Consider the following 25562-nt stretch of genomic DNA (forward strand, 5'->3'; position numbering starts at 1 on the left):
GTCGTTGTATGATGAATCGCCATGAAGTCCTTGAGCTCAACTACACTTTTCTATCCTAGTCCGAGACTTAGCTATATAGGCTAGAAATCAAGACTTATAGTTTTGATCACTAACATTGACAAACATGCTTGAGATAGCAACGCATGCGAGGTTGACTGAGCTATGCTCTAACACTCTCCCCCTTTGTCAATTTTAGTGAAAAAACTATTAATACATATGGAATACAAAAAAGATAAACTTTAGTGGCTCCTTTTCCATACTCTAATCTTCAACGTTCCTTGAAATCTTCGTCCTTCCAAGTACTCCAATGATCCCAAAGGTTGTAAGTTTAGCACCATCGTTGTTGAAGATCCGTAGCTATAACAATGAGAGAAATCGAGATTCTCGATCATTATTATACAGTGTCATAGTATTATTATATAACATCAAAGTCCAATTGTATCACGACTTTAACAATAATACTACGATGATATGTATGACTCCCCCTTAGTCAATACTCCATCTCGATCATGGAAACCACTCCCCCTTACACAATGATCCGAAAACCATATGTATTTGTAGTGTGAACTACAATATTTCTCCCCCTTTTTGTCAATAAAATTGGCAAAGGTACAAGAATGGGATCATAATGAAATTTCCACAAGAGACATTTCATGACCAAAATAAAAATACATACCAACTTAATTTAGATGAAATCTAATAGCCGAGGCTAACAACATTCATCAAGGAGTTTAAGATACAAGATAACCCCTATAAAATTCCACAGCCGCACTCCCCGCAAGATATTACCATTAAGCGCAAGTTCAAAAGAACTCTCCCCCATTTCATGTCATTCCCGAGAGAACAACAAGAGCGACCTTAATTTCGAAAGAAAATAAGGATTTTTTATTGGACACCAAAAACCACAGGAATGATTTTCTATATCCAAAGCTCAACCAAATTAATCACAAGTAAACCCATGATTAATTCAATTGGAATACGCAACTATATCAAACCACAAAAGTGATCAATTTAATTGAAAGTGCTCAGCATAAGTAAACTCACGGAGCTACGACTAAGTCAATCACACGGAGATGACTAACTTGACGTTCAAATACTCAACATAAGGAAAACCTTACGGAATATATGACTACATTAACCAAAGAACATGATAGTGTAGCCTTTCATATACTCAACACAAGAACTTGTGGAATATATGAAAACTCAACTAGATTAATTACAAGAGAACCTATAATTAATCTAATTGGAATACAAATAACCAAACTAATCACCGAAGTAATCAATTATTTATTTTGGGCTCAACATAAAAGAACTTATGGAACCCTGGCTAAGTTCATCATAGAATATGACAACCTTAGCCGTACATGTACTCGACATAAGAAAGAAAACTTATGGAGTACAAACTAAATAACCAAACAGGTTGATTAATTTAGTTCTTAATGCTCGACATATAACATCTTATGGAACAACCAACAAAGCCAAGGTAAATCGACTTAGTTGTAAGGTTCTCAACATAAGACACACAATGGAGCCTTCATGGTAAAACATAATAAAATGGATCAATGAAGATCAATACCGTGGATAACATACAAGGATCTATTCTATTTTCCATCATAACGACATAATAGACTTTATCCTTGATGAACAAAAGATTTTATCCTATTTTCCATCAAATTAATGATTACATAGGCTTAACTTTTGTATATGTCAAAAGTCCATTCGTCCTTTCATCAATACGAATACCGATTCATGAACGACTTTACTTTTGACTGCAATATGTGACCTTCAGGTTCACGGACGTAAACAATACATATCCCATAAAAATATTGCAATATCACAAACCATTAAAATACTGCAATAAACATCATCCTCCAAATATTTTTAGAATTTAATACCGATAAACCTAAAAAATAACATAAGAGGATGAAAACAAAAATAGCTATGTGTAGTCACAATCATCGCTATTCAAAGCACTAGTTATTCTTCCAACTAATCCACAACGGAAGACATACTAGGTAAACAACTAGAACCAAGATCAGACGAAACGCTAAATCCTGTCTGCAACCAAGGATTGAACAAGAACGAGTTCCTAGGTTGCCTTCCTTAGTTCGTCTTTTAGGTAGTCTATATTCCGTGTTGCGATACCAAGCTGTTCGCGAACGATCTTAAAGTCTCCAAGAAGATTTCCTACCAATTGTGAAGAAATCTGAACTGGCAGTTTGTCTTCGTTTTCATGATCAAGAGCATGAAAGCATGAGATATCAATAGGACATAGCTCAACATCATCATCTTTGTTGCTTCCCTCCATTGTGCACCAAAAAGAAGTTTAGAAAATCTTTTTTGCACCTTTGGAACATAATATATATATATATAAGGAATTCCATCAAACCCTAGGAAACATGACATTCGTGAGGGTTGGTGCGTGTACTAGAGAAACGGGCCTATGATAGACCAGGAAGCCCAAAATAAAAGAAATAGATGTTGAGGAGCAAACAGAATAAAGTAACAACGAATGTTGTACAATCCTGACAGCTTTCTCAAGACGAAAAATCCTGAGAATCAAGAACATCCGTTTTTAACAGGACAAAAATTAAAAAGACATGCAACATGAACATGTCAGGGTGTAATAGGATGAGCATCTTGCTCATCATTGTTTACTTCTTCTTTTTCCTTTTCATCGGTATTTAACAAACTACCTGGTTTAGTTGAAGAAGTATTATCAAGAGAAGATTTAGAAATACATGGATTAACAGCATTCCATGTTTTCTTGATATTACGTCTCAGTCTGTTTATGTGAATCTTCAGATCAGGGACTCGATTGTTGACATGTAAGAAATCTGAATTGGAAGTCTTGGATTCACAGTCCTTTTTGAGAACATTAGAGGAACTTGACTCGTTTTTCTTTCTCCTGTTCCTTTTTCTCCTTCCAGACTGATTTACAGCACCTGTCACACTTTTGTTGTTTTTCCTTCCATCATTGCAGGTATCCTTCGGTTTGAATACATAATTAGGAAAAGCCCTATCACAGTATGTCCCAGGAATGATTCCAATCTGTGATATAGGTTTAACAACTTCTTTGGACATCCAAGTAAGAATGTTGTGAAGTTTTTCATTCATAATCCGAAGGCGACACCTTCGCTCAGAGTGTCCTTTGTTTCCGCAGTAATAGCAGTTGAAGGACCTACGTTCAGTAGTTCTCTTTTGAGCAGTTTTAGAAGAAGTAGACTCCTTGTTTTTACAAGCTGACACAGGTTCTTCACATGGAGAAATATTAACAGCTTTAACAAACTTAGTCTTACCACTGTTAGGAGCATCTATTCCTTTATATCCCAGACCACGTTTATCATGATGTTCTTTACAGGCTCCCAGCATGGAAGACAGTTTTGTAGATCTAGAACCGAACCTATTTAGATTCTCTTCCAGTGATTTTACCTTATTAAGAGCAGCAGTGAGTTTGGTTTCCAAGGATTTCTCTCTGATAAGAAAACTGTGTTCTTTTTCTCAACTTTCTGATTTCTTGACAGAGAGGACTCATATACTTTCTCAAGCAAGCAGTTGTCTTTGTTTCCTTCAATTCACGATTAAACAACTTGATGTATTGAGAAACTTCCTCATCAAAACTCTGTTCTTCTTCTGAATCACTGTCATCTGAAAGATCATCCAACTGCTTATCAAGAGATTTTTTCCAGTTGAATGCAGATTTCACAGAAGAAGACGAGGAGGAGTTTTTCTCAAAGGTTTCAGATCTCTGAGGCTTATCTAAATAACCCTGGACTGATGTTGCGTTATCAGAGATAATACTCTTGCCCATAGAGTCAGATCGCTACAAACACAGAATGATGAGGTCTTAAACGTGTTTGCCTGCTCTGATACCAATTGAAAAAGCGGGGGTCTAACAACACCACCCAATATTTCGCTTAGCAATCTGTATGGACTAACTCCGAAATACTTTGCTAGAGAATCAACTAGACAGTCAAACTCAATCTAGATAAAAGTATCTCAAGGAGTTAATATCTCTCTCTTGATTTGATTTTTACTCAAGCTAAAAACAATAGCGAGTCTTTATCAAATACAAGGAATACTTGGACGGTACCAAAGACCAATATCCAAGGATCGATCAATATCAATCAACAACCAAAGGTTGGATTTCCAATTGATGATCACGAACGCACAACCTGTATTATTTCAATTATATAAAAATATAATGCGGAAAAGAAATAACACAGACACCAGAAATTTTGTTAACGAGGAAACCGCAAATGCAGAAAACCCCCGGGATCTAGTCCAGATTGAATACACACTGAATTAAGCCGCTATAGACACTAGCCTACTGCAAACTAACTTCGGACTGGACTATAGTTGAACCCCAATCAGTCTCCCACCGATCCAAGGTACAGTTGTACTCCTACGCCTCTGATACCAGCAGGATACTTCGCACTTGATTCCCTTAGATGATCTCACCCACAACCAAGAGTTGTTGTAACCCAAAATCACAGACTTGATAATAAACAGATCTCTCTCACACAGAAAAGTCTATAAGAGGATAAATCTGTCTCCCACAGATAAACCCTAAGTTTTGTTCCGTCTTTAGATATAAAATCAAGGTAACAAGAACCAATTGATAATCCGGTCTTATATTCCCAAAGGACAACCTAGATTAATCAATCACCTCTCTACAATCCTTCCTGACTACACAAGCGGATTGTCGAGGAATCACAAACAGTGAGACGAAGATGTTTGTGACTTCTTTATCTTTCCTATCGGAGAACTCTCACGATATCAATCCAATCAATCGATTGTACTCGTACGATAGAAGATGAAAGATCAGATCACACAACTACGATAAAGTAGTATCGGTCTGGCTTCACAATCCCAATGAAGTCTTTAAGTCGTTAACCTGATTTTAGAGAAGAAAATCAAAGGTTAGTGGAGATCGACTCTAGTGGGCGCACTAGTAGCACACAGACGTGTGGGGATTAGTTTTGCACAATGCTAGATGTCTCCTTTATATAGTCTTCAAATCAGGATTTTGCCTTAATTACAAAGCAATCCTTATTCACCGTTAGATGAAAACCTGATTTAGATTCAAGCTAATATTTCTCAACCGTTAGATCGAAAACTTAGCTTGTCACACACATTTTGGTAGACGTTTACTGGGTTCGTGAAAACCATGCCCAAACGTGTACGTGTATGTTGGTTCAACATAGTAACCCAAAAGGTTAACCATATGAGCATTTCATATTAACCTTGTTCTTCTTCACCATAACTAGTTCAATTGACTCAAATGAACTAGTTAAAGAGTTGTTCAATTGCTATGAGATCTTATGTAACTACATAAGACACAATTGAAACAAAGGTGATTCGATTCGATTGAATCGGCTCATGAACATTATAGCCTCGGTTTGCATAAAGCATTCCTTAGTAATTTAATGTTTCATGTTCATAGCACATCTTTAGATCATAACCTCTTAATTTCACAAACAAGTTCGCGGACTTAAGTTAATCGGTTGAGTTTTCCAAACTCAGCAGAAATTATCGGAAAGAGAACTTCCGCCAGTTCGCGGACTGGGTTCGCGGACTGAGTTTACGGACTTAGCACACAAACGAGTTTTGGAAAATCCCAGCAGAAATTCTCGGTCGCGACAGTTCACGGACTTGGCAAGCCAATTCCACAATCCTCCCGATTTCTCTTGATCAACAAAGTTCGAAAACTTCGGTTCAAGGAATACATGGTTATGTAATCTAAACTCACATTTCAATCATTGAGACATTCTCAGGGGACGCTATGTAGCCGTTATTCACAGACCGATTCACGTCAGAGCAATTCTCAAAGTGATTGAAACTTTTCATGACTTTCGTCACTAGGTGAAGATAAACTTGATCAAAGCGGAACGCTTTACCAACGCACGATTTCGAGATAAAAGATAAGCAATGAATGTTCAGCTCGAAATGTCAAACGTGTATGATCTAGTCTATATAACATACGACTTTTTTCTCATAAGAAGTAGGAGATAGAAGAGATAGACTTTTGAGTGATAGATAAGTTCAAGTTTCCACATACCTTTTTGTTGATGAAGTTCCACGGTTCCTTGTATAGATCTTCGTCGTTGTATGATGAATCGCCATGAAGTCCTTGAACTCAACTACACTTTTCTATCCTAGTCCGAGACTTAGCTATGTAGGCTAGAAATCAAGACTTATAGTTTTGATCACTAACATTGACAAACATGCTTGAGATAGCAACGCATGCGAGGTTGAACGAGCTATGCTCTAACAACAATTACAAATAAGAAGGTTAGAGTTATGTTGTTCATGGTACTGATGGTCTCAGGAACAAAAACTTTCCTCCACCTTTAGGAAAGGAAATTGAACAGTCAACTGTCAATTATCTTGTCAAACAAGCAAATCAGTACCCTGGAGAAGTTACCGTGGTTGCACTTGGACCACTTACTAATATTGCTTTGGTCAGTTAGTATATATTTAAGCATTGATCCTTTAGGCGAGTTTGTTTATGATATTTCCTAATTTGATATCCATGTCGATACAGGTTATTGAGCAAGATCCCGATTTTGCAAAAAAGACAGGACAAATTGTTCTTCTTGACGGTGCTTTTTTTGTGAATGGGAACGTGAATCCTGCCTCTGAGGCTAATGTATGTAGCTCCATATCTTTTGCAGCTTTATATGCAAGTCCTCGACTTACAACCTGTTTTTGTTGCCACCTTCAAAGCCAGCACTATCCTCTCTATGTATTCTCAAATTCTTTTTTCCGTTTGTGAATTGTGATGACCAGATCTTTGGTGATCCAGATGTTGTTGATATTGTATTCACTAGTGGAGATGACATTGTATCTATAAGATTAAATGTTACTCATCAAGTTATTATGTCAGGTACGGTTCTCACAGTCGGTAGATTTTGATTATGATTTTGGTGGTGATTCTGGTTATGATTTGGCAGTGGTGGTGAAATTAAAACACGGAGGTGGTGATTCTGGTGAAGGAAGAGAGTATGTTGATTTTGGTTAATGTTTTATTTACATGGAGGGTTAGTCTGATCATCACAAAATTGTTGCCTAGAATTTCTCCGTAGTGGAAATTGTTTAAGTCTCTTGAGAATGTCTAATTTCTCTTAGAGTTTTCACTTTATTTATGTTTCATTAATTTCAGGTAAAGCGAACATTAGGTCAATCCACACCAGCTCAATGGGACAAAGATGAATGGCATCCCTTGCTTGGCCCCTGGCGGTGCATCCAAGATCTCTGCCTCTACATCATCTTTAACAAGGGAATTGACTAAGGCAAGTGACACATTTTTTCATTTGCATTATTCTCTGCCATTCATCTTTGATTTTGACTAAGTCGTTACTTCCTCAGAGATGTTTGATCACATCTCATTTTTTCATCACATTGATTTTGACTAAGGCGTTACTTCCTCAGAGATGTTTGATCACATTGGTTTTGCCTCTTCTAGCTTAAAGGTGCACATGTGCGTTATGGAGTAGGAGACTGGTCATTTCTTCGATGTCGTGAGTATATGGCTAAGGCAAGTGACATATACTTCTACTAAAGACCTTTCATTTGCATTATGTACTTGCTGTTGGTCCAGAAAACATCATGGAAGTGTGGGACACGTATTGACTTCCAGAGTAGACCACAGTATGTGAAGATACAACAAGATGACTAGAGTATGGACAAGTTCTACCATTAGATTTTAAGTGAACTGCAGTGGGGCTGGTATCAACTTGTGTACCTGCTAGATTTCCTGGTAAGTACTTTACTTGTATACTTGCTAGATTCCCTTCTATACTTATAGTTAGAGAACATACTCTTATATAGTTGTGCAAGAAATTCATAACTTCTCCAGTTTTTGTATGTCATCTCTTCTTGTTTTTGCTTACTTTCAACGTCTAAGTTTAAAGTTTTTGTGTTCGCAGGTTATTTGAATGATGCTCTTTATGATCGGAAAGGCTGGAGAACAAAGCAGTCATAAGGTTCATTAGCAGTTGCAAGTTTTGTAAGTTTCTATGTAGGAAGTTAGTAAGTTTCTATGTATTCCCTTAGAAATTTGGAACTTACTAAGTTTTTATGTATTTCCTTAGAGTTTGATACTTAACCAAAAAAAATTGGTACTTGAAGAATTTGTGTACTTTTTTGGCATGAATTGGTTGAATGTAATATGAATTGATTATTGAATGTGATATGAATTGATTGTTGAATGTGGATGATGGATGGCAAGAAAGGTGTATGCAGGTTAATAGAAATTCTGGCTTATTTCCGGCGAAAAAATTACTGCCGGTCAGCCTTGACCTGGTCAAAATTGGTCAATATTGAACAATTTTGACCGGGTCAAGGTTGACTGGCAGTAATTTTTTCCCTGTTACAAAAAAGTTCGTAACGGCTCTAAACTGTTACAATCTGCCACGTAATAACGGTTCTAAGCGGTTACAAAATGCCACGTAGTAACGGATCCCCAGCGTTACGACACTGGTGTTACAAATAAAATTCGTAACAACCCGTAGTTGTTACCACGTGGCAAATTCATAACGGTTCACACCTGTTACGAGGTCCGTTACAACCCAAATTCGTAACGGCCACAAAGCCGTTACGAAAATTTGTAATACCCTCTTTTGCAACAGGTAAGAGCCGTTACAACCCGTTTTAGTAACGACTCTTGCCTGTTACGGATCCCAGAATTTGGTGTTGCAACCTGATTTTTCAGTGTGTGTCCACCACTATTATTAGTGTTCTTCTCAATGGCTCCCCATGTGAACAATTTAATCCTTCTAGGGGTTTAAGACAAGGAGACCCTTTGTCTCCTTATCTTTTCATCATTGTCATGGAATTTTTATCTAGATGTTTTATGTTTGTTGAGAGAAATGATGTCATTAGAAGTGTGAAAGTTACTAGGAGAGCTCCTCTTATAACCCATTTACTTTTTGCAGATGATATCCTCATTTTTGGTGATGTTAGTATGAATCATATCGATAGTTTTGTTTTGGATATTTTGCATAATTTTGGTAAGTATTCTGGTCAACTGTTAAATTTTAATAAATCTTGTGTGCATTTTAGTGGAAATCTTAGTCCTGAAGATTGTGTTGATCTAGCTAAAACACTTGATATGACTATGGTTAACGATTCTGAAAAATATTTAGGAGCCCCTCTTCTACTTGGTCGCTCTAAACTAAAGTCTTTTGATCCAATTTCCCAATGCTGTGAAGCTAGACTTAAAAATTGGGTAAGTGTTTCTTTAAACCAGGCTGGTAGGTATATTATGATTAAATCTGTCCTTAACTCCCTGCCAACTTATCAAATGGGGTATTTTAAAATCCCATCTACTATCATAAAGAAATTGGATTCGCTCCAGAGGAATTTCTGGTGGGGTCATAGGGCCAATAAGGGTATTAAGTTCATTGCTTGGTCTAATCTATACAAATCTAAGGATCTAGGTGGCCCTGGCTTTAGAAATCTAGAATTGTTTAACCAAGCTCTTATTTGTAAGATGGCTTGGAAGCTCGGTACTGAAAGAGACGAGCTGTGGGTTCAAATTATGGAGGATAAATATTTCAGAGATGTTAGTTTCCTAAATCAAGATAACATTAGTGACACGAGTTCTTGGATCTGGAAGGGTATACATAAATGCAAATATATTATAAAAAAACATAATTTTTGGTGTGTTAGATGTGGCACCAAGATCCATATTTGGTTAGACTGTTGGGTTGTTGGGATGGACTTTCCTCCTATTCCAATTGTAGGTTTGGCTATCACTCAATCTCTTATTGTAGTTTCTGACTTTTTATAGCTGGTACAAGAACTTGGAATGCCGTTTGGATCAATAATGTTTTTCATGTTGATACTACTTCTAAAATTCTTTCTGTGCATGTCCCTCAGATGGGTGTTGATACACTCATATGGACTCCAGATAAAAAAGGAGTTTTCTCTGTTAAGAGTGCCTATAACATCCTTAATAGTAGAACTAATACAATTGTTGGAAATCATTCAATTCCCAGTTCCGTGTGGATAGCTTTATGGAGAACTAAGCTCCCACATAAGGTTAAACTGTTTGTTTGGAAATGTTTGAAAGATATTGTTCCCTCTAGAAGTAAGGTCTCTAGATATAAAAATGATATTGATCTTCATTGTAAATTTTGTAATTCCCCCTTTAAAACATCTAATCATCTCTTTATGGAATTTCGTTATGCTAAATCTGTATGGATAGGTATTAATGTGAATATGAATAATGTTCTGGCTAGGCATGATAATCTATTGAACTGGATTCTGAGTTTGTTCGATACTGCCTCTCAGCAACAGGTAGGTGGGAATGGTGATATTGTGGAAAAGCTTTACCACCTGATGATAACTATCTGGTTTATATGGAAAGATAGGTGTAGCCTTGTCTTTCAAAAATGTTAAGCCTACTAGGAATCTCTCTATTGAAGGAATACTCAATCTTAGTAGTCATTGTTTATCTCTTAATAATGGTAACATGTCTTCTAGCCCCTCTGTTTTGCAGGTATCAGCATGGAACCCCCAGTCAGAGATTGCTACAAGATCAACATAGATGCCTCTTTTGTCAAGGAAACTCTTGAGGGTGGCGTTGGTCTAATTATGAGAGATTTTGCAGGTGACTGCAAAGGAGCAAAAGGAAAACGCTTTTATGGAGGGTTGATTGAATACCATGAGGTGAAACAACTGAAATGCCTTGCGATGAATGATGCAGTGTGCTGGGCTGTGAGCAAAGGATTAGCTTCAGTAGTGTTTGAGTCTGATAATGAGGCTTTAGTTAAATCTATCAATGAACAAACTTCATATGTTCATTGGAGGACTTATGGGCTAATTCTCGACATAAAACTTATTTTGGAAAGTCATGCTGGTTGGTCTTTTAGTCTTATTAGGAGATTTAAAAATGGTGTAGCAGATTTCCTGGAAAAAAAAGCTTACTATGTTTGTTTTTGAGTATGATGAGGTGGTTCCTCGTGATATTGAAGACATAATCCTTATGGATAAACCAAATATAACCAGCCATTCTCTATAAATAAATTATCTTCTTGTATCAAAAAAAAAGAATCCCCCCGGCTCATTACTCAAAATGCCAACCCAAACCTTCATAAGCTCCGTCGAATTAAGATAGTTTGGTTTTTGGTTACCCCGTGAAAATTTGATAACTCCCTATAACGAGCAAATATTGAATGTCCAAAGCGGACACTACAAGAGAAGAAGTATTTGACTAACACATGTGCATGATAATCACGTAAGACGTATAGTGGGCCCGCTTCGAATGATCTTTTTTTGATCGGTCCGCGAGTTATAACCCTAGAGGTGTCACCATTCTTCCACAAAAAACACATCAAAACAAAAGTAACACAAGAACCCCATCAAAACAAAATTAACACAAAAACCCCAAATTTAAATGTTGGTTTCATCAAATTTTATTTTGGTTTCATCAAATTTTATTTTGGTTTCGTCATAAAATTTGATGAAACCAACATTTGAATTTAGGGTTTTTGTATCAATTTTTAAAAATTTAGGTTTTTGTATCAATTTTGTTTACGATGGAGTTTTAATGGATCCCAACATTTGAGTGGGGTTTTTGTACCACAAATTTGGTCACCTTGGATTTTTACGACTAGTTTTGTTTTTTAATATTCTCTGTTTTTCTTTTGTCTGCTACTAATCCCTACTTAACAAAAATCTTTGCAGATTAACCTATTTTGCATATACTGTGTGAACTCAGCAAAATTGAAACTTCTCAAACGTTACCATCATCATCTCCATCATGGGAAGAAGATGTGTGAAGAGTCCTCATCATATCGAAATCCAAATATTAGACGGCATTGGCAACAATAATAAAGTGAGTAATTACTGTCTTTTTCTCAGTACTAGTAAAACTCTCATGTCTGTACTCTTTACTCTTCTCTTTAGTAATGCGATTCTCCTGCAACTGTAAAGAACTTCCTTTTAATGTTATTCTTTTCTGCAATTTCATCTCTTCATATTCGGGTATCTCTGCAACCTTCACTATTTGTTTTCTAAAAGATAATTCATTTTCAGTGTATAAGAAGAAATTTTAGGTATTTATTTGGTTTCTGTTAATGGGGTAACTTATAAATCCGGGTCTTCACTATTTTGAGCTGGAAGTACCTTAACACTTGTTTTAAAGATAACTCAAATGGTTTCTTTTTCCTATTTTCATTTTGGATGTCTTGTGCAGCTAGGGTCTTATTAGTGACTAGGGTTCTATTGAAATTTACCAACTGATTTTGTGGGTTTCTGATTGGTTTTGCAAACAGAGGGAGGTAACTAGAATTTTGAGAGGTGACACCCAATGAGACTGCTCTGGTTTGCTTTGTTACTGGTACTCAACTTCGTTATTTTGTCGAATGGGGTTAGTAATAAGGCTTCTTCCAGACCGGATGTTGTGAATATCGGAGCTCTTTTCACTTTCAACTCTACCATAGGTAGAGTTGCGAAGATTGCGATTGAAGCAGCAATTGAAGATGTGAATGCCGATTCTTCTGTTCTTGGTGGAACGAGATTGGCTATCACGATGCAAGATACAAAATGCAGTGGATTTATTGGTATTGCTAAAGGTGCATTACTAATTTTTACTTCTGAAGTTTATCGAATTACCAGTAGTAATGCTTGAATAACCTGTAAAGCTTCTCTTTTTATTTTCATCATTGACTACAGCGTTGCAATTCATGGAGACAGATAGTGTGGCCATTATCGGGCCTCAATCATCTGTAATTGCCCATGTAATATCACAAGTTTCGAACGAACTCCAAGTTCCATTAGTATCATTTGCCGCCACAGACCCGACTCTCTCTTCAATTCAGTTTCCTTTTTTTGTGAGGGCAACTCAGAGTGATTTGTATCAGATGGCCGCAGTTGCTGATATAGTTGATTACTATGGTTGGAGGGACGTAATTGCAGTTTACATTGACGATAATTTTGGGAGGAATGGTATAGCTGCATTAGGAGACCAGCTTGCACAAAAACGTTGTAGGATTTCTTACAAAGTGGGGATTCCCCCAGTTACTGGAGTTAGTCGCAGTGAGATGCTAGATTTGCTCGTGAAGGTAGCAGCGGTAGAGTCTAGGGTTGTTCTCTTACATGTGAATACTGATTTGGGTCTCAAGATTTTCGCAATGGCACAATCTCTTGGAATGATGGGAAATGGTTATGTGTGGATAGCTACTGATTGGCTTTCTTCTGTTCTGGATTCGTCTTGGCCACTTCCCTCAGCTACCATGGATACTATGCAAGGAGTTCTTGTACTACGCCAGCACATACCTGATTCAGAAAGAAAGAGAGAGTTCTATAGTCGATGGAAAAATTTGAGTGGTGGATCTTTAGGATTAAACTCTTATGGGATGTATGCATATGATACTGTTTGGCTAATTGCTCATGCAATTAACAGATTTTTTATTGACGGTGGAAACATTTCATTTTCTAATGATTCGAGATTATGTAATAGTGGCGGAGGGCGTCTTCAACTCGAAGCGATGAGCATATTTTCAGGGGGGAAGCTTTTGCTCAACAGTATATTGCAATCCAGCTTACTGGGTCTAACAGGTCATGTCCAGTTTAATCCAGACCAATCTCTAGTCAATCCTGCTTACGATGTAATTAATATAATTGGAACTGGATTTCGACGGATTGGCTACTGGTGTAACTATTCTGGCCTGTCTGTCGTGCCTCCTGAGACTCTGTATGGAAAGCCTGCTAATCGTTTTAGTGCTGACCAACAACTATATAGTGTCATATGGCCTGGAGATATAACAGTAAAGCCTCGTGGATGGGTTGCTGTGAACAACGGAAAGCACTTGAGAATAGGAGTTCCCCGTCGGGTTAGCTTTAGGGAGTTTGTCACACAAGTGAGTAAAACTGATGTGGTGAAGGGACTCTGCGTAGATGTGTTCACTGCAGCTGTCAACTTGTTACCTTATGCTGTGCAATATAAATTCATTCCTTATGGAGATGGTCTTAAAAATCCTAGTTACAATGAGCTAGTGGGTTTGATCACCACAGATGTGAGTACAGAGTCGGAAGCATTTTTGTATAAGTCTACCTAAAACCTTAGTTATAATTGCTTATACTTCTGCAAATTCCCAGGAGTTACAATTGCTTATATTTCTGCTAATTCTCTTGTTTTGGTTATAGGTATTCGATGGTGTAGTTGGTGACATCGCAATTGTCACTAACCGGACTCAGATTGTGGATTTCACTCAGCCGTTTATTGAGTCTGGCCTATATGTAGTAGCCCCGGTTAGAAAGTTGAGCACGGGGGGCTGGGCTTTCCTAAGACCATTTACTCCGCAAATGTGGTGCATTTTTGCTGGTTTTTTTCTTTTCGTAGGAGTGGTTGTGTGGATCCTAGAGCATAGAATGAATAATGAGTTCAGGGGCCCTCCTAGAAATCAAGTAATTACCATAGTGTGGTGAGTTTCTAGTTCATGTTCATTGACATTCATTTTTAACTCTTTGAATTTGAGATAAGGATTATGCACAGTTTAAATGAAAAAAAAAGCATCTATGGATTCTCTGATCATTCTTGTTCTCTTCACTTGCAGGTTTAGCTTCTCAACTTTATTCTTTGCACACCGTAAGTGAATGAATGCTAATCATATATGGGTTTCATAGCAATTTAGAATTTCACCAGATTCAATATTTGGTGTCATTTGCAGGACAAAACACACTTAGCACCCTCGCTTAGTAGTAATCATATGGCTCTTTGTGGTTCTTATTATAAACTCAAGCTACACGGCTAGTCTGACCTCAATCCTCACTGTGCAACATCTATCTTCACCTATAAAGGGGATTAATAGTTTGATGAGAAGTAATGAGCCTATTGGTTTCCAAGTAGGGTCTTTTACTGAACATTATCTGAGCAAGGAGCTCGGCATTTCCAGATCTAGACTCGTCCCTCTTGGCTCACCGGATGAATTTGCTAGTGCACTCGAACGTGGTCCTAAAAATGGAGGAATCGCTGCCTTGGTTGACGAACGCCCGTATGTAGACCTCTTCCTCTCAAGCCATTGCAAATTCAGAATTGTGGGAGAAGAATTTACCAAAAGCGGGTGGGGATTTGTAAGTATCGATCCAAGCATATATGCCCGTTATTCGTGCTCTCTTAAAAAGCAGTCGAGTTAATGGCATAATCATTCAATGGTCTTTGTTTATATTTCTTTTTTTAATTCATGTTCAGGCTTTCCCAAAGGATTCTCCATTAGCTGTAGATTTCTCCACCGCAATCCTTAAGCTCTCGGAGGATGGGGAACTCGAAAGAATCCATGATAAGTGGCTGTCAAAAAGTAGTTGCACTTCTGATAGCACTGAACTCGAATCGGACCGGCTTCACTTCAAAAGCTTTTGGGGACTTTACCTTTCTTGCGGACTAGCAACTTTACTTGCCCTCTTGATACACATTGTGCAGTTGGTACTGCAGTTTAGGCGACACCTCCCTGAAGAACCCGATTCGTCTCCTACTAGTACTGGTCAAGCGAGTTCGCTGTCTAGGAGCTTTCAGAGGTTTGTATCATTTGTCAGTGAGAAGGAAGAACAATTTAGGAACCGGTCGAAGAGGCAACCATCGGATATATCAGTATGCAACGAAGAGAACCGAGAAGAATCAGGTAGAAATCCAGAGAGAAGAGAAATAGAGATATTGTAGTTAAACGATAGTAAGCTACCTGTAATCAGGTTAGCTGTATAATTCATAGATTAATTGTGTCAAAGTAAGTTCTGGAGAGGAATGAATCGTAGTATATCACATTATTCGGTTTTGGGGAGCTATTCTTTTGTACTTTATGATACAAAAACTGTCCCAGCGAATCAAATTTTCTTGTGGAACCAACTCTATTCTACATTCATTGGCAGTGCCTTGTGTGGTCACAGATTAGTGTATAAAAACCTTTTTTACATGTGTTATTCATTTTGGCTTATAATTTCTGCAGGACCACTCTTATCATGTTATCCCTGTGTGATTATCTGCATGATCATTACGATAACTACATATATGCGTCCATTGGGTGTACCCTTAAGTCTCCTAAATTGTGCCCAATCCATGTATTGTTGATAGTCCAATTAAAGCAACTCTTTTGCACTGATGCTGTGAGGGATATAAACCAACTTTTCATTTTACCAAGAGCTAGTGAGCTACCTAAAGGAATATCCATGACAAGACCTCTTGTGGTGGGTTCCCGTTTCTTATCCACACGAAGCTTCGTCTGCGTTTCATATGGACCATCGACGTGAAAATGAAATGAGCCGCGCAAAGACAAGTATCTTTCCACATCTATTTGCGTTTCAGGACCCACAACGAGGTCTAGTAGTTGCTGTTAAAAAAGAGAGCAGTAGATTCCAAACTTTTGATAGACGCAGTAAAAGCTAGAGAATCGATTTTACTGATTTCGAAATGTTAGATTATGCAGCAGTAGTACAGTCCTGCGTGTACCTTCTTTCACCAACATGCCGATTAATAAAGGCAATAATACAAATTGGACTGCTGAGCATATAGAATACCTCTCTGGAGGTATCATCACATTTTTCTTTTTTAATATTTTTTTTTCTTTAATTTTTTTTTTTTAATACTTATACTAAGATTCTGAAATTTAGAAAGATAACTTAAAAGAGAGCAGTCCAGAAGCTTAGCTTGGGGTTTAGCTGTATTTTCTTTTGTGATGCTATTCAATGAGTTAATATGAGCTATTTATTGATTGATGCTTCCTCTAATTACAGAGATAAAAAGAGAAATAGAAAACTAACTTTTCATTTTTGGTGACATGAAGGCACTTTTCTTTTGTTTGGGTGGAAACTGAAAGAACTTGAAACAAACTTCCAGCTCCCACCACCACTACACACACTTGATGAGTGGAAAAAGGTAGAAGAAGTAATCAAAATATCTCAAACCAGTCAATTGACTGCTCGAATTGATTGGTTTCTTCTTTGCTTTCATCAACCATTACTTTTAATTTTTATAATATTGTTTTCAAAGTGAGGATTCTTCTCCACTGTTCTACTTAACTAGTGGGCTGTGATTCTCTCACTCAAAGTCTTATTCTTTCATGTGAAAACTCAGACCTTTTTCTTTCCATTGGGGTTGTGGTTCATCTATATTCTTTGTGTTGCTGATATCTTTGTTACACTCACTTTCTTCTTCTTCTTCCTGTTCTACATATTTATCATAAATGTCTGAACAAAGTGGGAGATTGTATCAATAGTTGTGCTACCTGAGATTCCGCTATGACTTTCTCATCTTTATGGTAACCTTTTATGATCCCTACTTGTTTCTCTTCTACAGTATAATTTAGGTGTTCTTATTTCTTGTTCTAGTCTTTTAGTATGACATAGTTTTGTGTTTACTTCATTTTTACTGCTTGTGGGTTTCCATTTATTTTGTGTTTATTCCTTTCGCTCCTAAACAATTTATTTTGTTAAAGGATTCTGAAATTACTGTTCTTTCATTAAATTGGAGTGTTGGTATCTATTTCTGTACTGAGTTATGCTAAAATTGAGTTGCTTCTAGGGTGCCTATTAATCATATTTTCATCAATTCGATTTCAGACTTTGACTTCCTTGCATCAGTCTCAAAATCAGCTAAGAATGGGTGTGAAATATTAATACATCTCTCATTGTATTGTGATACCATGAAAATGTCTTGGTTTTTACTGCTATTGATAGTTCTTCAATTTGGGGTTTTGGCAAATGGGGGTGCCAGACCTGCCGTTGTAAATATCGGGGCTATGTATGCCGTTGGTATCATTAATGGAAAAGTTGCGGAGATTGCCATGGAAGCAGCTGTTCGAGACGTTAATTCTGACCCAAGAGTACTACGTGGAAGCAAATTAGTTCTTACTTTGCATGACTCCAACACCAGTGGATTTCTTAGCCTTATTGGAGGTATTGTTACTCTCAACATCTCTCTATTGTTCAACGCAGTATTTGCTCATAGTCTGTGCATTGTGATTGTACCCAAAACACTTTGGATTGCTACGAAATTTCCACAGCTATAAGACTTTAACTTTTTTCATTTATTCAACTAGTTATGCCTTGATCCTAGTGCAATGCTGTATTACCTAGAGAGAGTTTTGATCTGAGTTCCATTCGTTATCACAGCTTTGCAATTCATGGAGAAGGATATAGTGGCAATAATTGGCCCACAAAATTCTGGAATGGCGCATGTTCTCTCACATCTTGTAAATGAACTCTGAGTTCCTATGTTGTCTTTCACTGCTTTGGATCCCACCCTCAATGCGCTTCAGTACCCCTTCTTTGTTCAGACAGCCCCATCCGATCTTTTCCAGATGACAGCAGTTGCTGATCTGGTTAAATATTATGGTTGGAGAGAGGTAATTGCGGTATTCACTGATGATGATCAAGGACGGAATGGTATTGCTGCATTAGGCGATAAACTTGCAGAACGCCGTTGTAGAATTGCTTATAAAGCAGCACTTCCTCCAAATTACACAGATGCAAACCGGGATCAAATTACAGATGTATTGGTTAAGCTTGCATTGATGGAATCACGGATAATTGTTTTACATACTTACGCTATCTCAGGTCTCATGGTATTTAATGTAGCTAAGAATCTTCACATGATGGACAGTGGATATGTTTGGATCACTACCACTTGGCTCTCAACGGTTTTGGATTCAAAATCTCCTCTTTCTGCTGCAACTGCGAATACAGTGCAAGGTGTTCTTACATTCCGGCCGCACACTCCGGATTCAAAAAGGAAAAGGCGTTTTATCTCTAGATGGAAGCAGCTTAGCGGCGGCTCCATTGATTTGAACCCCTATGGTTTATACGCTTACGATACTGTATGGATGATCGCACATGCCCTTGATAAGTTTTTCGAGCAGGGCGGAAAAATTTCTTTCTCTAATGATTCAAGGTTAAATAATTTCAGAGGAGGGGCTCTACACCTTGAAGCTATGAGTATTTTTGATGAAGGAAAGCAGTTCCTGGAAAATATACTGCAGACTAATATGACAGGTTTGACAGGTCCTCTTCAATTTAATCCAGATAGGTCAGTCGTACGTCCTGCATTCGATGTGATCAATGTTATTGGAACTGGGTTTCGACAGATTGGGTACTGGTCAAATTACTCTGGGTTATCTACTGTGCCCCCTGAGACTCTCTACTCGAAGCCTCCAAATCGTTCAAGTACAAACCAGAAACTATTTAGTGTAATTTGGCCTGGGGAAACAACAGTAAAGCCTCGGGGATGGGTTTTCCCGGACAATGGGAAACAACTGAGAATTGGGGTACCTGATAGAGTTAGTTATCAAGAATTTGTGTCTAAAGTTCCAGACACAACTGACATGATGAAGGGATACTGCATAGATGCATTTCTCGCTGCAGCAGCATTACTCCCATATGCCCTTCCATATAAGTTCAACCCTTACGGTGATGGTCTTAAGAACCCAAGCTACTCTGAGCTTGTACATATGATTACATTAGACGTGAGTTCCAAAAATATAAACACAGCTTCCGTTTCCTCTATGAAATTGAAGATACAGTTGGGTGTTGGTTTAATTTACTAATGTAGTCTAATATTGCTCTCTGTAGGTTTTTGATGCTGTTGTGGGTGACGTTGCAATTGTAACAAACAGGACCAAGATTGTGGATTTTACACAGCCATATATCGAGTCAGGACTTGTTGTAGTGGCTCCGGTTAAGAGGTCAAATTCAAGTGCTTGGGCTTTCTTGCGGCCGTTTAGCGCGCAGATGTGGGCTGTCACTGCAGCTTTCTTCATTGTTGTGGGAGCAGTTGTGTGGATTTTGGAGCATAGGATGAATGATGAATTTCGTGGCCCGCCTAGGAAGCAAATTGTCACGATTCTATGGTGAGTACAATACACACTTGCATACAAGTAGATGTGTTCAGTGAACCCTTCATTGTTAATGATCGATGAGCTGAAACAATAAATTTATTTACGGCATTCAGTATAAAGTTTGTGTTTCTCATGGAATCTATTTAATCGTAACTTTGAATCTTGACTGACACGATGCTTATATGCCCGTGTTCTTAAATTGCAGGTTTAGCTTCTCAACTTTATTTTTTGCCCACAGTAAGTGAAGCCACTTTGATGACTAGCTGACAGCTTGTAATGTTTGAATTTGGAATTAGTTAATTTCTTGCACTCACTTTCACATCTGCGCAGGGGAAAACACAGTGAGCACTCTTGGTCGTTTGGTGCTGATCATATGGCTCTTCGTAGTTCTGATAATAAACTCAAGCTACGCTGCTAGTTTGACTTCAATCCTAACAGTGCAACAGCTATCTTCATCCATTAAAGGAATTGAAAGCTTGATAACAAGCAAAGACCGAATTGGATATCAGGTCGGATCATTTGCTGAAAACTACTTGATTCAGGAACTCAATATTCCCGAGTCTAGGCTCATTGCTCTTGGGTCACCCGAAGTATATGCACAAGCCCTCCAAAATGGGACTGTCGCTGCTGTGGTTGATGAACGACCTTACATAGAGCTTTTCCTCTCAAGTCAGTGCACATTTTCAGTAATAGGCCAAGAATTCACCAAAAGCGGGTGGGGTTTTGTAAGTATCTAAATCTCTAACCACACTTGTTTTTACCATGAGTACCCCATCTGTTCAGTCTGATATATTACTTTCGAGCCGCGACAATCAATGTGTTATCATGTTGTTTGGGGTTAACTCTCATTGATCTTTTCTTTCTAAACGTGCTTTTCCTGTTTCCTTCTTTAGGCATTTCCACGTGATTCCCCGTTAACTATTGACATGTCAACAGCCATTTTGAAGCTGTCAGAGAATGGCGATCTCCAAAGGATCCATGATAAGTGGCTGTCCAGAAGTGCTTGTAGTTCACAGAGCACACAGATTGATTCTGACCAACTTCATCTTAAGAGCTTTTGGGGTCTGTTTCTCATATGCGGAATTGCTTGTTTCTTGGCTCTCCTTATATACTTCATCCTGATGTTACGCAAATTCAGTCGACGCCATCCCTCGGACATTGACGCTAACGATTCAAATCAAGGCAGTAGTTCAGGGGCTGCACGTATTAATACATTCTTATCATTTGTTGATGATAAAGCGGAGGCTGTGAAGAACAAGGCCAAGAGAAAAGCTTCTTTTGCTAGCAACGGAGAAGATGAACCTTGCGGTTCAATGAGGTCTGAAAAGAATATGTCCCCAGACAGCCATTTTAATGGTGTTACATAACTTTATCAGCACGGTCGCTCAGTTCTAATTTAGGTTGTTGAATCAATAGTTTAAAATGTCAAGAGTTAGCCCCATTTTGTAATTTTTATAGTGTTATAACGAGGGAACTGAATGTCTTAAAAGGAAGACATTTTGGCTCCAATAATTTTAATCCGCAAGACAAGATAAATTTGTTAATGCAGTGCCGATGTACGTTTACAGAGTACCTCGGCTGCATGTGCCTTGACATTACTACGAGACAAAGTGGTGGGTGATAGAGAGAGGTCACTAAAAATTAGGTCACCTGAGCTCAGCCTAGTGGATTCCCACTACAAATCAAACAAAACAAAACCCTAACACCACCTTACACTCTCTGTGAATCTTTTTATCTCATTTTCTCTTTGACTATCATCATTAATGGCAACCTCATTCAAACCCGTCTCACTTCCTCCATCAACGGGTAGATACAACCAGTATCTTCCAATTCATCGTTGTCAGAGTCTGATTAGATGTTGTACCAGTCTTAAAACCCTAAAAATCACATCTGAACCCCAACCAGTGTTTGATTCTTTAAGATCTTTTGCACCGGCGACAGTAGCAAATTTAGGTCCTGGGTTTGATTTTCTTGGTTGTGCAGTTGATGGGGTTGGTGATTATGTTACTCTGTCAATTGATCCAAATGTACAGCCAGGTGAGATTCAGATTTCGTCTATTAATGGAATCGGAAATTGTTGTTCTAAATTGAGTAAGGATCCGTTATGGAATTGTGCTGGAATCGCAGCAATTTCAGTTATGAAAATGTTAGGAATCAAATCAGTGGGTCTTTCTTTGTCTCTTGAAAAGGGGTTGCCTTTGGGGAGTGGTCTTGGTTCGAGTGCTGCTAGTGCTGCTGCGGCTGCTATAGCAGTGAATGAATTATTCGGGGGGAAATTGGATATTTCAGATCTTGTTTTAGCTGGACTTGATTCTGAAGCCAAAGTCTCTGGTTATCATGCTGATAATATAGCACCAGCTATCATGGGTGGATTTGTTCTCATTCAAAATTACAGTCCATTGAATTTAGTGCGGTTGCCATTTCCTGGTGACAAGGATTTGTTTTTTGTTCTTGTGAATCCGGAATTTGAAGCTCCAACTAAGAAAATGAGAGCAGTATTGCCAACTGAGATTACAATGAAAGAGCACATTTGGAATTCTAGTCAAGCAGGTGCTTTAGTAGCTGGAATTCTGCAAGGGGATTTGGAAGCATTAGGTTTAGCATTATCGTCTGATAATATTGTTGAACCAAATCGAGCACCATTGATCCCTGGTATGGTTGGCGTGAAGAAAGCGGCTATTGAAGCTGGAGCTTTTGGGTGCACGATTAGTGGAGCAGGACCAACTGCGGTAGCGATTACGGATTGTGAAGAGAAGGGAAAGCAAATTGGAAAGAAAATGGTGGAAGCATTTATGATGCAGGGGAATTTGAAAGCTTCAGCTGTGGTTAGTAGTCTTGATAGAGTTGGTGCTAGGGTTGTTACTAGTTCTCCTAGATGATAATGCTGAACAATTTTGTACTTGTCATTTGATTTTTGAATACTTGCAGCGTTTGTCTCGCAAAATTTTGAGACTAGCGCTTTAGTTTTTGTTCTTAGTTTTCGTCCAGGTAGGCTCATTGGTTTCATGGATGTTTGGGCAATGTTAAGTTGGTAACCATGTCTGGTTCAGCTTATGTATGTTTTCGGCATAATAAAAAGCTTTTTCAGTTGCAACCAACATTTCAACATATTAAAGTCCTGAAGTTAATTGTTATGAAGTTCATCGTTGCATCTGTAACATTTCTAGAGGTCCCTATCTCTCTGTCTCGAGGAATGCAAGGCGTGCTCAGAGTTCTGGAAGAAAAGATGGTGCAAGGCGTCCAAGGCCTTTGGATGATAATAATCAATTTTTTGATGGACCTCACTAAATTCTCATACACCAACCAATGCATTCTTTGGGGATAATAATCAATTTTTTGATGGAAGATATTTTGGAACTAGGCAACTTTTGTGAGCTACTGAAATGGTACAATTCAACCTTCATGTGACAGTGCAATCAGATTCTGTATTAACAGACTTCATTACCTGTTGCATGATAACCCAAGGAAAGGCTCTTGCTTATACCCATATCTGAAAGTTAGCACATAAGGATCTCTGCTTTGAGTATCAAAACGTTTCAAGGCTTTTAAGTCCCCATGTATGACTGCGACCCCTATCTTTCCATGTGCAGTACCAAGGAGCACACCAAAATTCATACTTTTTACAGAATGTACAGACTTTCTAAGAAAAAACAAAGTGCTCAGATGTTTTTTTTTCAACTCTGACAAACATATGTAAACACTGATTTCTTTTCCTATGGATGGACACTGCTCCCCGGTGATATCCCGAGAAAAGCTGATCTTGTTTATACAAATAATCAACAAATTTGATACATTTGTTTTTGTTAATTTATTCTCTTCCTGATCTGATCAAGCTGAGACAAATTTCTCGATTACAAAAGAAGTATTTCCTGAGAAAAAAAGAACACTGGGAAACCTTAACCTCTCTATGAACAACATGTGTGTTCAGTGAGATATAATACAGAGAACTCTTAACCAGACAACAACTAGTAAGGAATGGAATTAAGCTTCATAAACTTTGCACTCCTCTTCTGCTGGGTTTGACTGGCAGAAATCTTCCAATGGATCACCACTTCCTCCAACTGATACACCTGGCCACTTGCTTGCCACCAAGTGTGCCAAATCGACCACTCGTTGACTGCAAAGAAATACTCCAGACAATTAGTTAACGTGGTTCATATAACGCTATTATGGTGGTTATTTGAGGCATACAATAAATTATACACCAGGAATAACAAGAATTATACCTGTATCCCCATTCGTTATCATACCAAGCAACCACCTTAACCATATCATCACCCATGACCATGGTCAAAGATGAGTCGATGGTAGTTGAGACATCACTGCACCGGAAATCAACTGACACAAGTGGTAAGTCGCACACTGCCAATATTCCCTTCATTGGTCCATCAGCAGCCTTTCTGAAAGCGGCATTGACATCTTCAGCTGAAAGTCCCTTCTTCTCGACGTTAATAACTAGATCAACTACAGAAACATTAGGAGTAGGAACTCTAAGTGCAATGCCGTTAAGCTTTCCCTTCAATTGAGGTAAGACTAATGACACAGCCTTGGCTGCTCCAGTACTGGTTGGTACTATGTTCAAGGCAGCAGCTCTTGCTCTCCTCAAATCACGGTGAGATGCATCCAAGAGTCTCTGTCAAAATATATTTAAAGTGAAAAAAAATTCCTGCTAAATATCTCCTACATCAACAACAAAAATATGGAAAATGACTTTCATAGAATAAAAATCTGTTACCTGGTCTCCGGTGTAAGAGTGAGTGGTGGTCATTGTTCCCTTAACAATACCGAACTCATCATCCAAAACCTTGGCGAATGGAGCTAGACAATTTGTGGTGCAAGAAGCATTGCTGTGGAATTTTGAAGTTTACAAGCTTAATAAAATGGGACAAAACCAAAAGCAAAAAAGATCCAAATTTAGAATGGAAAGAAGAAAATAAATACACCAACCTAACAATATTTGCAACATCATGGCCGTAATCTCCTTCATTCACTCCAACGACGTATGTTGGGATATCAGCTCCTTTGGCTGGAGCAGTTATAATAACCTTCTTGGCACCAGCTTGAATGTGTTTCCCTGCACCAGGGCCATCCACAAACACTCCAGTTCCCTGAAGTAGTTACAGTTTCTAAGACCTCATGTTATAATTTAACCGTGTTTAAATTGTGTGGAGGTTTAAAAGGTGAACATAAATACCTCGATAACGATATCAATACCCATTTCTGCCCATGGTAGCTTGAGAGGATCTCTGTTTGAGACAACTTTGATTATTTTACCATCAACACTGATGTGTTCGTTGTCTACGATTTTCACCTCTGCCTTGAATGTTCCGAGCATGGAATCGTATTTGAGAAGGTGAGATGCCTGCAGCGTATCCATGGAAATTCATTAGCTTACCAATGGAACCCCCTCATGAACTCATACAGATCGGATTAACCACCACTCTTAACGGAGAAATGGAAAAACTGAACAGTCTGAATTCAATTGCTACTTACATTCTTCACACCACCGCTGTCGTTGAGAACAACAACCTCGAGGGGTGAGTCTTTCCTTCCGTGCCAACATCGGAGGAAATTTCTTCCGATACGTCCAAAACCATTGATAGCCACCTTTAGCTTAGCAACAGTCTCTCCTCTGACAGGTGCAGACCCTGCAGCAATCTAAAAAACAGAACCAGTTCAACTGCCTAGATGAATATCTAAATGGCAAAAAAAAAAAAAAAAAAAAAAAAA

General features: G+C 38.3%; 4 protein-coding genes and 1 pseudogene across 4 annotated transcripts in view; 4 read left to right on the forward strand and 1 right to left on the reverse strand.

The window, feature by feature from the left end:
• Positions 1-8833: 8833 nt before the first annotated feature.
• Positions 8834-10950, forward strand: LOC113350104. Its single transcript, XM_026594187.1, has 4 exons — positions 8834-9623; positions 9797-10096; positions 10214-10305; positions 10492-10950. The coding sequence occupies exons 1-4, from the start codon at positions 8834-8836 to the stop codon at positions 10948-10950; spliced, it is 1641 nt and encodes a 546-aa protein (XP_026449972.1).
• A 767-nt stretch (positions 10951-11717) lies between these two features.
• Positions 11718-15850, forward strand: LOC113298915 (annotated as a pseudogene).
• An 800-nt stretch (positions 15851-16650) lies between these two features.
• Positions 16651-21357, forward strand: LOC113298922 (glutamate receptor 3.3-like). The gene is made up of 7 exons (XM_026547804.1): positions 16651-17258; positions 17560-17895; positions 18112-19460; positions 19567-19844; positions 20038-20069; positions 20163-20557; positions 20726-21357. The coding sequence occupies exons 3-7, from the start codon at positions 18213-18215 to the stop codon at positions 21197-21199; spliced, it is 2427 nt and encodes an 808-aa protein (XP_026403589.1). The 5' UTR covers positions 16651-17258; positions 17560-17895; positions 18112-18212; the 3' UTR covers positions 21200-21357.
• Positions 21358-21442: 85 nt separating this feature from the next.
• LOC113298935 (homoserine kinase-like) lies at positions 21443-22926 on the forward strand. The gene has a single exon (XM_026547831.1). The coding sequence runs from the start codon at positions 21596-21598 to the stop codon at positions 22709-22711; it is 1116 nt and encodes a 371-aa protein (XP_026403616.1). The 5' UTR covers positions 21443-21595; the 3' UTR covers positions 22712-22926.
• Positions 22927-23540: 614 nt separating this feature from the next.
• The window catches only part of LOC113298929 (glyceraldehyde-3-phosphate dehydrogenase GAPB, chloroplastic), a 2855-nt gene continuing 833 nt past the window's right edge, over positions 23541-25562 (reverse strand). The window contains exons 3-8 of the mRNA XM_026547816.1: positions 25326-25490; positions 25027-25194; positions 24780-24940; positions 24568-24679; positions 24059-24465; positions 23541-23949 (exon numbers count right to left, since the gene is read on the reverse strand). Of these exons, the coding sequence (XP_026403601.1) occupies positions 23814-23949; positions 24059-24465; positions 24568-24679; positions 24780-24940; positions 25027-25194; positions 25326-25490 (1149 nt within the window). The 3' untranslated portion in view covers positions 23541-23813. The remainder of the gene's footprint in view (positions 23950-24058; positions 24466-24567; positions 24680-24779; positions 24941-25026; positions 25195-25325; positions 25491-25562) is intronic.

Source organism: Papaver somniferum, chromosome 1 (assembly GCF_003573695.1).
Source record: "Papaver somniferum cultivar HN1 chromosome 1, ASM357369v1, whole genome shotgun sequence".
Lineage (NCBI taxonomy): Eukaryota > Viridiplantae > Streptophyta > Magnoliopsida > Ranunculales > Papaveraceae > Papaver > Papaver somniferum.

Bases quoted from the DNA above. Each gene is read 5' to 3' on its own strand.
- LOC113350104 (XM_026594187.1), top strand. From the start codon at position 8,834: ATGGAATTTTTATCTAGATGTTTTATGTTTGTTGAGAGAAATGATGTC. The intron at 10,097-10,213 runs GTAAGGTCTCTA...CTGTATGGATAG, and splicing joins AGATATTGTTCCCTCTAGAA to GTATTAATGTGAATATGAAT. The intron at 10,306-10,491 runs GTAGGTGGGAAT...CATGTCTTCTAG, and splicing joins ATACTGCCTCTCAGCAACAG to CCCCTCTGTTTTGCAGGTAT.
- LOC113298922 (XM_026547804.1), top strand. From the start codon at position 18,213: ATGTTGTCTTTCACTGCTTTGGATCCCACCCTCAATGCGCTTCAGTAC. The intron at 19,461-19,566 runs GTGAGTTCCAAA...TGCTCTCTGTAG, and splicing joins TACATATGATTACATTAGAC to GTTTTTGATGCTGTTGTGGG. The intron at 19,845-20,037 runs GTGAGTACAATA...CTTAAATTGCAG, and splicing joins CAAATTGTCACGATTCTATG to GTTTAGCTTCTCAACTTTAT.
- LOC113298935 (XM_026547831.1), top strand. From the start codon at position 21,596: ATGGCAACCTCATTCAAACCCGTCTCACTTCCTCCATCAACGGGTAGA.